The 10,680-nt window shown below is 55.4% G+C and overlaps 2 protein-coding genes across 2 annotated transcripts in view; both read left to right on the plus strand.

The window, feature by feature from the left end:
* The window catches only part of POMT2 (protein O-mannosyltransferase 2), a 47,673-nt gene extending 44,354 nt beyond the window's left edge, over nt 1-3,319 (plus strand). Inside the window, exon 21 of the mRNA XM_023184869.1 lies at nt 799-3,319. Within this exon, the coding sequence (XP_023040637.1) occupies nt 799-904 (106 nt within the window). The 3' untranslated portion in view covers nt 905-3,319. The remainder of the gene's footprint in view (nt 1-798) is intronic.
* Nucleotides 3,320-7,010: 3,691 nt separating this feature from the next.
* The window catches only part of NGB (neuroglobin), a 5,796-nt gene continuing 2,126 nt past the window's right edge, over nt 7,011-10,680 (plus strand). The window contains exons 1-3 of the mRNA XM_023230354.2: nt 7,011-7,451; nt 8,848-8,959; nt 9,622-9,741. Coding sequence (XP_023086122.1) covers nt 7,363-7,451; nt 8,848-8,959; nt 9,622-9,741 — 321 coding nt within the window. The 5' untranslated portion in view covers nt 7,011-7,362. The remainder of the gene's footprint in view (nt 7,452-8,847; nt 8,960-9,621; nt 9,742-10,680) is intronic.

Consider the following 10,680-nt stretch of genomic DNA (forward strand, 5'->3'; position numbering starts at 1 on the left):
CAGTGCCCATGCCCAGAGATTCTGCTTCACCCCAGCCCAGGTGGGGCCATGGTTTCCAGAGTCCCCCAGGTGATCCTAATGTGCAGCCAGGTAGGAGAAGCAGGGCTTAATCTGCCTTTTCCCCTTTTGCTGGTGGTTCAGCTTTTGTGCCATCCCAGCATACCTGGAAGGGTACCCATCTAGTCACAGTGACTCCCTGCCAAAACAGCTCCCAGAGGGGAGGGGAAGGGTGGGAATGGGGGCAGGGTACCCCTCTTTAGTCACCATGGCCCCTGTCGGAACAGCTCCTGGGGTGAGGGGGGAACCAGGTGGCAATGGGGGACAGGGTACCCCTCTTTAGTCACTGTGGCCCCTGCTGGAACAACTCTCGGCAGGTGGGGTGGGAAGGGTGGGAATGGGGAGTGTGTGGCTGAGTGGCTGGAAGGGAGAGTTGTTTGGAAGTCTCCCCGGTTCCCCACTTGGTGCTGGGCCTGTGACCTGTGAGCACATGCCTGCCTAAGAGGGCTACATTTACATGCTGACAAACACCCCGGGCCAAATAGCCCATAACGAGACCCCTAGAAGGGTTGCCCTCCTGGGCCTCTTGGGAAGAGCCCTTTCCACGATTATCACTGAGTCAGCATCTACTAAGCTGTCCAGCTACAGTGCGCCCAGCGGGACAGACAGACAAGGCCATGAAAGAGAACCGGGCTTGGCGATGGGGAATTTCTCCGGAGCTCCAGCAGGAGGAATGGAATTCAGACCCCTCAGCTGAGGCACTGGGGGTGCCAACTGCTTCCTGCTGGTTCTCTCTCACAGCTTCTACCTCTTCCACCCTCTGGCTTACGGGATGGTTGGTCCCCTGGCCCAGGACCCCCAAAGTCCGATGGCAGGACTAAGGTGGCTAGACTCATGGGACTTTTGAGGCCACTGCAAAGATTCCATCCTGGGTCCAGGACTTCCCAGGAGAGCCAGCTGGGGAGCAGTACTGGACCCTTCCAGCCAGGAGGAAGCTGCCTAAGGAACCTGAAGAATTCTGCCCACCAGGACCCAGCTCTGGGAGTGCAGCGGGAACGGAACCCAGCATTGGAGAGAGCCGGGAGAGAGCCGCAGCTCTGTCCACAGCACCACAGAACCACAGAGAGGACAGCACCTCTCAGGCTGCTCCCTCGTGCACAGCGCAGGGGAAGATGGGTGCCAGAGGGTGGGTATGGGTGCGTGTACATGTGAGGGCACATTGTCCATATCCCTGTGGAATACAAGCCATGTAACTGTGGACAGCTGAGTGTCATAAACTAAAATAGTCCAGGCTATAGTATTTTCTGGTATTTTTTTCATGTTGGATTTCTTTGGTTTTAGTTTGTAAGATCCATCAAAAATTCTCAGACCTCTAAGAGGGCCTTGAGGGCAGAGAATACTGACCTCACCTTGGGATGTCACCAAAGGCAGAGCAGATGGGACTGTCAAAGTTGTGCTGCCCTCCCTCCCACAAACAAATGAATCCAGCGTGGAGAAAGGCACACTGCCCCGAGCTGGAGGGCCTGGCTCCCACCACGCCCCCCAGTGGCTGCAGGTAGCTGGACTTCCTGCCTGTGATGCACAGAGAGCACCGGACTCCGGAGCGTCGCCTGCCTTAGTCCTTGGTTCCTCGTTTTTTGGGATTGTCACACTGTGAGACTCAGGGGAGGAATGATGTCCTATCCTGGGCTGCTCAGTGTTTCCAGGCCCCGTGTGCCAGAGGCCGGGTCTCTCCAAGTGCATCTGGCCTGGCCTGGAGGGCAAGGCAGGTGCATTCTCCTGGCTGCTGGGAGAGCCCTTGGGAACCTTGCTTAGCACCCAAGGTAGATGAGAGACAGGACAGGGAATCTGCATGGTGCTGGGGTATGGGGACTCTGGCCTCTCCAGACTAATGTTCCTGTCACCTGCTAAGCTTTCCCAGTGTCACTTCTACAGTCCTCCTCTGCTCACCCCTCCCTCAGTCTGTGGGCAATTCCCTTTCTCTCTGTCACTGCTGTAGCAATGAAGACCCATGGCACCTAGAAATGCATCCCAGCTTCCTGCGTCTACCACTCTGCAGCTCAAACAGGAAGCTCAGAGCTGCCCCTTCCACTTCCTCCCCGAAAGGGATGAAGAAAACCCTGTGGTAGAACCAAACCACCCAAGGCCAGCCCTTCAGCCTGCCTCCTCCTTCCTGGTGCATGACAAAATATTTCTTTTGTCTCAGAGGACTTTGGTGCTTCAAGATTTAATGATGAATCTGCCACACACCATTTTCCCTCCTCTGTAGCTCCCAACAACTCTGACAGGGTCAGATCTCTTTAAAGCATCTTCGGGAGGTGGTTGCCACGGAGACTGGATATTGGTCCCAGGGACAGGCTGTGCTACCTACTGGGTGGTGGGGAGGAAAGCTTCTGGCCATGCTTGGACATTCAAACCAACCATCATTAATGTTAATAGAGGAAATGCAGCAACATCAAAAGCAAGGCAGGTTGGTTAATTAGATCTGGGGCCTGATGACCTCCCTCTCCCACCGCTACAGCCCTTTTGACTTCCCCCAGCAGGAAGCGCTGTCTGTGCGGCTGAGTCTGGGCTGCTTGCTTAATTGCATTTCTGGCAGGGAAGGAGAGGAGGGATGGAGAAGCTCTGCTCCCTGCTCCCACCTCACCATGTTTCCTCCCCTCCCCTCCCTTCCTCTCCTGCCTCCCCACAGGCAGAATTGCTTTCTTCTGAGCCGGGTGGGCTCTCCTGCAGGTAGAATGCAGGCATCTGTGCTTGGCTCTTAGCAAAGCAGGTGGCCCACAGTGACCTCCAGGAGGTGGCTGATTTTCCTTTGTGCCTTCTTGTTTCTCAATAGGAACTTGGAAGGCAGGAGCTCTGAAGGAGCCAGAGGGGCAGCCACCCCGCATGAGGGTGAGGAAGGAGAAGCCCAGCAGCCTCTACCCATCCCTCCCTCCCAGTTAGGCTGCACTGGGGCCGAACGCTTCCCCGGGCTCCCACTGCCTTCTAAGGAGCCAAGGAGAATTTCCTGCCCACTTTCTCTTCCTCCATGCCCAAACTGGCAGGTGCTTCTCTGGGGGCAAGGTCACATGGGTTGATTTCGCTTTGAGTGCTGAGGTTCTGTTCTCTGCCAGATGCTGGAGAAAGGCTGTCAGGGTGCTTCTCTGAATATGGGCTTTAGCCTTAGCACTGGCAGACACGTGATGTGTCCCACAAACTGCTGGTGGAGGAAGATGTTCGTCAGTCCATCCAGCTTCTTGAGCCTATTTGGTTTAAAAAAAAAAAAAAAAAGGCTTCTAATCAGAAGCCACTGACTTTTATAATAAATAGCAGTTGTTCTGAATGCCTTGTTGTGCTTGTACTTAATTGAATCTGACTTGCCCTCTGGCTCCCAGAAAGGCCTCCCTGAGAAGAATGTTTTGAGTGCAGGAACCACCCCGTGTGTCATGTCTGAGGCTGATCTAATTCCAGCAGAGGCCCTGGGCTGGGCAGGTAAGCCTGATTACTCCAGGGGGCATTTGGACCTCCCCATGTATACAGTTATTTGAGTAATGTTGGTCGTCATTTTAACTGATTCCAAAATAAATAGGAAGCTGGACCTCTGATTTGTCCTCTTTCAACCTGCTCACACGGCATAGAAAGGAGTGCAAGAAGAAGAGGTACAGTTGTCCCCTTCCCAGACAGCCGAGTGTCCCAGCACTGGAGCAACTTGTCATTCTGCCTAACAGAGGCCCGCATCTTGACAGGGGTCTCCTGTTATGAGGAGTGATGCTGAGGATCTGAAGGCAGCAGGAGCTGACCTGAGTGTTGGACAGAGAGTGGGGCAGGGGAGTAGCACTGTGCTGTGAAACTGGGGGGCTTCTGGACTGCCTAGCCACCCTCTGGTGGGGGCTGGTGGGGAGAGAGGGGCATGTGGGTCTTCAGGAGGTGGAACATGCCTACGACAGGCAGGTTAGGAAGGGGCCAAGTCGCTCTTCCTTGAGTGGCACAGTTTCATTTACAAAGTCTCAACACATCTCTGACATTTAATCCTCATAAAGGCCCAGTGAAGTCAATGATGTTTTTGTGCCCGTTCTACCCATGAGAGATTAAATGACTTGCCTTAAGGTTTTGCAATGAGTAAATAGTAGAGCCAGGACTCAGTGCCAAGTTGGGGTCTTTCTGCCTCTCTAGTCTGGTCCTGGGACTAGAAGCACCTTCCCAGAACAGCCTGGCAGCCCTAGATACCCTGGAGAGAAGGCCTGAGCACTCAGCCCGAGGTCCCTGATGCAGCACCTTCCCATGGGCCTTCTGCTTAATGCATTGGCAGCCACTCATCTAGGGCCCAGGTTTTCCAGGCTCTCCCAGGTGCACCCAGATCAGTGTGTGCTGGTAGATGTTTAACAACAGGTGTTCTAGGAGGAAAAACTGGTGTGTATAGCATTTGCCAATTTCCATGGTGTAAATATTCCCAGCATGTTTTTTTTTTTTTTTTTTTTTGAGACGGAGTCTCGCTCCGTCACCCAGGCTGGAGTGCAGTGGCCGGATCTCAGCTCACTGCAAGCTCCGCCTCCCGGGTTCACGCCATTCTCCTGCCTCAGCCTCCCGGGTAGCTGGGACTACAGGCGCCCGCCACCTCGCCCGGCTAGTTTTTTGTAGTTTTTAGTAGAGACGGGGTTTCACCGTGTTAGCCAGGATGGTCTCGATCTCCTGACCTTGTGATCCGCCCGTCTCGGCCTCCCAAAGTGCTGGGATTACAGGCTTGAGCCACCGCGCCCGGCCAGCATGTTCTTTTTTAAGCTACCAACTTGATGCCACTGAAGGAGAAGTTGGAAAAAGATGCGTACAGTTCATTCTTGAAAGCCATATAAACGCTGGCTCCAGCACACTGCTGACCCAGACCTGGTGACCATGGCTTGGTCTGAACTATGGTGGGGCTTTTGGCCACAGCCCATTAAAGCAAGGGAGGCATGGAGGCCTACAGGATGGGCCAGAGAGACCTGAGGTCAAATCCTGGCCCCACTGCTTATTACCTATGTGACCTTGGGCTATTTAACCTCTTTGCCTCTGTTTCCTGAGCTGTAAAACGAGGGTATGATAAATAGCACCTACTTCGTAGAGTTATTGTGAGGATGAAAAGAGGAAATGAAGTAAGGTGCCCAGAACAGTGTCTAGACATAAATGCCAGCTCTGTATTATTAATGATACATGGACCTCAGTGACCAGCACTGGCTCTGGGACAGTACCTGAACTCTCCTCTAGGTTCTTACCTCCTGGGCGGATGACCCACAGGGAGGAGACTCCTGTGACTTTTACCGAGCCCCTCAAATGTGGGCTCAGACCCTTGGTCTACTGGTGGGGGGAATACATCACTCTCGTCGCTTAGGCCCATCCAGATTCTCAGGCCTTTCTTGAAGGAACCAGGGATAGAGTGCACTTACCTTGGCTTGTCTTACTTAGCACGTATCTTCTGGCTCTAGGAAGACAAAGAGTGAAGCCATGGTTTGAGTGCTGACTCCACTTACTAGCTAGGGCCATTAACCCCCACTACCCCATCAGACTCCAGACCCTGGCCGGAGGAGAGAGGAAGCAAGATGGATCCTAAGTGTAGACTGCTGGCAAGAAGCGTGAGCTGGGTAGAGTGGGGTATCTTAGACCAGCCAGGTGGCCTGCACAGAGCACTGGGCATCTGGGCACTGAAGAGTGAAGCTCACCAGTGACACATGGCCTTGCCCTGTGACCTGCCGCACCTGGCTGCAGGTCCACAAGACCCCAAGCTGGAAGTCTAATCACATCTTGTCCCTTCAGTCCCCATCCCTTTGTGCTCTTGCTTGGAGACCTCTTGGACCTTAGGACACCAGCATTTCCAGGTTGCCTTACAGCCTTGCTCTCCTGCTCCAGCCCAGAGATTTGTGAGGAAATGGGAAATAGAATAGGGGATGCCACAAACTCCTGAGTCCTTGGAAGAGGGAGAACAGCTACATGGTTTCCTGGGGCATGGCTGGCAGCAGGACAGAAGAGTTCTGCTGAGGCACTCAGTTCTGATTCAGGGCCAGAAGGAGACATTGTCAAGACCAGGACTCACCACTCCATGTCTAACACAGGGCTGGGCATGGAGCCCCAGCCGTTCATAACCAGGGGCTCGGGAACACCCACCTTCTATCCATGGAACCAAAGGAGGTGGACTAAAAGGCCCCAGAGACCTCACCACCCAACCCCCTTGCTGCACAACTGAGGAAACAGGCCCAGAGAGGTGTGGACAGACAGAGGAGATAGGCTTGGAGACCCCTGAGGGAATAATGAGAGAGAAATAAAGGCGAAATGGGCTTGCTCTCCCTAACCTGGGCCACCAGCACCGGGCTGGGGCCTGAGGAACTTTCTGCTTTGAAACAGAAAAGTTTAGTTCTAGTTGACAGTTGGCCAACTGCACACCCTGAGTGAGGAGCATGGATTCTATCATCTGAACTTCTATCGAAAAATGAAACAGTACTTCCATTAAAAAAAAAAAAAAAATTGGAGGGGAGAGGTGAAAAATTAAAATTAAAATTAAATCATGGAATGGTAGAATGTTAGAGCTGAACTCCCTCAAGATTCCACCCTGGCCAAGCAGAGCTAGAATTAAGTTTCCACCCTGGCCAAGCAGAGCTGGGATTGGAACTTGATGTCAGGGATTTCTAAAGATGGAGTCTCAAAAAAAAACCCAGGCCTGGCTGGGAATGGCCATGGTCTTGGCCCTGTCCCTACGGCTGAAAGCCCTGGTGGTCCCCAACGTGTGCTGGTGCCCTAGTCAGACCGAGAACTAGGCCCCTAGGCCGCCTCCCAGGCCTGACCTGCAGGCCAGGTGGGTGGCAAACTCAAATGCCTCCAGCAATGCGTGAGTTGAGGGGCCTGTGGAGAGGGGGCGCACGCGGCGCCTACCTGAGGCGACCAAATTCAACACAGTGCCCTCGGGGCTCGGGAGGAGAAACTGAGGCCTGGAGAGCCTCAGCGACGTCTGTTACGTTCTGCAGGCCCGGCCTTTCGCAGACCACCAGGTCGTCGCTGGCCAGAGCGGCTGGTGGAGGGAGCGCGCGCCTCGCTGGCCTGGAGGGGGCGGGGGCCGCGGCGGCTTTAAAGCGCCCAGCCCGGGCGTCGCGGGGCGGGGCGGCTCTCGCGGCTGCGGGGCGCAGGGCGCAGCGGCCGAGCGGGGTCCCCGGAAGCACAGCTGGGGTGCCTCCACCTACGGCTGGCCGTGAGCCTCTTCTCTCCCACGCCAGGGAAGGAGCGGCTGCGGCCCCCGCCGGGCGGAGGCACGGGGGGCGTACGGGGCGCGGAGGGGCCCGTCGCGGAGGAGATGGCGCGGCACGTGAGGTGACGGCGCCCGAGCCCCGAGGGTCCCAGCCCCGCGCCCCGCGTCCCCGGGACAGCATGGAGCGCCCAGAGCCCGAGCTGATCCGGCAGAGCTGGCGGGCGGTGAGCCGCAGCCCGCTGGAGCACGGCACCGTCCTGTTCGCCAGGTGAGGGCGGCCCGAGCGCCCGGGGGTGCGGGTGGAGGCTGCCTCGGCGGGAAAGGGGTCACGCGGCAGGACCGGCCCCGAAGGAGGGAAAACTGGCCGCTGCCGGGGCTCTGGGGCAGCTGCCAGATGTGCGCCAGAGGAGCGGGGCGCGGCGACGGATGGCACAGCCCCTCTGCTTCTCTCTCGACCGTGGGCGCCTGTTGCCAACCAGCGCCGCACACCCGGCTCCCAGCGGGGCTCACCGGGCCGGGCGGGGTCTCCTCCCGCGGATCTCCCCACATCTGGGCGGGTGGACCTCCGTCCCTGCGCGGCGCCTGCACCCCGCCTTGTGCCTCCTGCGTGTGACTGCAGGAGTGCACCCCGCTGCAGGTATCAGGGTACTGGGATGCCCCGAGGGCCAGGGAGGGCAGGTGTGCGGGGCGAGCTCCTGCGCCCATGTGTGAGCTGTTTGGCTCCAGGTGTGTGGATTCCTGACAACCAACAAGACAAATCTTTCCCAGGAAAGAGCCAGAGAGCTGCCGGGGAAGGGGTGACAGATGCGGGAGCCTCACCGCAGGGGAGAAGGGGGGGGGTGCACAGGCCCCGGGGGGAAGGGAAGGCCAGTCTCCAACCTCAGCTCGCCGTCTCGGTAACCCCTCCGCCATCACCAACCTGGCACTGCTTTCCTCACCGTGGTGTTCCCAATCCTTGACACCCTTGGGCAGCCCAGAACTTCTGCCTAGGCTTCTGCAAAACCGCCCCCAAAACAAAAGGGGAAAAAATTCAGTTACCCGGTGAGACTTCCCAAATGCCGTGGAGAGCCTCTGCTTCTGCCTCCGGACTCCCCCAGCTCACTTTTTTCTCGGGCACCCGCTGTGGCTCCACTACATCCAAGCTGTGTGACCTTAGACGAGTTCTAACCTCGCCGGGCTTCTGTTTTCTCCTCTGTAAAACTGGGGTAACAGTTGTACCCACTGCTTAGGATGGTGAGGAATACAGTTAAAAGTTAACCACACGGAAAGTACTCAGCGCAGGAGAGAGAGAGCGAGCGAGAGAGAGAGAGAGCGAGAGAGAGAGAGAGAGAGCTCTCCACACAATATAACTCCAGGTTTCCTGTTTGCGGACCTCTTCCTGTCCCAAATCACACCCTTCAGCTATTCACCGAGGGGCTCCTGCGTACCAGAGGCCCTGGGACACATTTGCTCTTTCTAGGATGCTGCCCAGAGCCAGTAGAAGGTGTGAGGAGGAGGGCACTACCAAACCTGGCCAGGGAGCAGTGCCAGGTGGGAGAGTCTGCTGTGGTTTGCAGCTGAGACCCGGCTTGGCACCCCCGCCCTCTGACTGCAGGACAGCCAGGCTTGCTGGGGCTTGCAGGGGCTCACACCTCAGGGCTAACACCTGGGCCTCACCCCCACAGGCTGTTTGCCCTGGAGCCTGACCTGCTGCCCCTCTTCCAGTACAACTGCCGCCAGTTCTCCAGCCCAGAGGACTGTCTCTCCTCACCTGAGTTCCTGGACCACATCAGGAAGGTGAGAGGGAGGCAGAGCTGCTGTGACCTCTGGGATCCAGCAAAGCACCTCCCTGGTGGAGGTGAATGGGGAAATGAATGGTGAATGGTGGAGAATGGGGAAAATGACTTTCTGCCCCAGGCCTAGTTTTACTCCTCTCCTGTTCCCCCAAGCAGGGTATCAGCTCCTTTCCCTCTGGACTGGATTGGTCTGAGACATCAAAATCAGCCTCTTTCCCTACCCTGTGTTCAGAGAGCTGGTCCCAGCCTCTGTCATTGCCTTTGTCCCCTCGCTCCCATAGGTTGTGTTAGCACAGATCCTCATCATTGGGAACTATCTGCCTATGAAAACCAGGCTGAGATTGTCTTAGAATCTCATGATTCTCAAAGGGCCTCAGTTTCTCCTCGTCCCAGCAGACAACACTCTCCAGTAGGCGTGTTTAGAGATGTGAATTCCTCAGAGGAGAGAGGCTTCCTTCATGGGTGTAACATTAGTAGTTTGGCCACCATGTATTGTGTGCCCCCTATATGTAGTAGACACAGGCTGCCTTTGACCCCTGATCCTGGAAACTGAGGGTTCTGCTGGGACCCTCTTGCTTTGGGACCCTCATGCCTTGGGCTGTGATTGTGAGCAGATGTGGCTGCTCTGGCCTCTCTGTTTCACTGCTGCCTTGGCCTTGGCAGGTGATGCTCGTGATTGATGCTGCGGTGACCAATGTGGAAGACCTGTCCTCACTGGAGGAGTACCTTGCCAGCCTGGGCAGGAAGCACCGGGCAGTGGGTGTGAAGCTCAGCTCCTTCTCGGTGGGTAAAGGAGCTCTGACTCTCTCCAGAGCTCCTGGCCTGGGGCCACTTCTCTCTCCCAGACTTCCCCTAGCCACTTGTTCGGTCTCCCATTCCCGTATCCTTAGATAACCAGGGCTGTGGGCCTGCATCTGTTACCTGCTTTGTGGCCCTGACATGGGCTTGACCTCTCTGAGCTTCCAAATTCTCTTTTCTGACATGGCTTCTTTTAAAACCATAAAAGTTAAGGAGCCTTTGGGATTAGCTGGTCTGCTCAATTTCCTGTTGCTATGTATCAAACAACCCTAGAACTATGACAGTGCTTTCTGATTTCTGATGGCTGGGCTCAGCTGGGCAGCTCTTCTGCTCTGCATGGTGTAACTGGAGTTACTTGTGTGTTGTGTTTAGCTGGGAGCTCAACTGAGGCTAGAATGTCCAAGGCCTGTCAGCCTTTGAGCTCTGTCCCTGCGGTTTGTTGTCATTCACTAGTCTATCTGAGCTTCTTTATAGAATGGAAGCTGAGTTCTGAGAGGGAGTTTTTAGAGGACAGGCCCCAGTGTGCAAGCGCCTATAAAGCCTCTGCTTGCGTCACTCTTGCTAATGTCCCATTGGCCAAAGCCACTCACATGGATAAGCCCAGTGTCAATGTGGGAGGACCCTACTCAAGGGCATGAATCCTTGAGGTGTGGCCCATTGGGGGCAACTGATATGACAGTCTGCCACACAGTCCAGTCACCTTGCCAGATGGTGAGCACCTTGAGGAAGGAGCTATGTTGGTCTTGTCCTCCTCTCCATCCCCAGCACCAGCACAATGCCTGATCTACCAGGGCTATAGTGGATATTCAGTTAATATTTGTGAGATAAATAAACCTTATTTTATTATGAGTAATAATAGCAAATGAGAGCCATTATATTTATTTATTTATTTATTTATTTATTTATTTATTTATTTATTTATTT

The sequence above is a fragment of the Piliocolobus tephrosceles genome, chromosome 6, assembly GCF_002776525.5.
Source record: "Piliocolobus tephrosceles isolate RC106 chromosome 6, ASM277652v3, whole genome shotgun sequence".
Lineage (NCBI taxonomy): Eukaryota > Metazoa > Chordata > Mammalia > Primates > Cercopithecidae > Piliocolobus > Piliocolobus tephrosceles.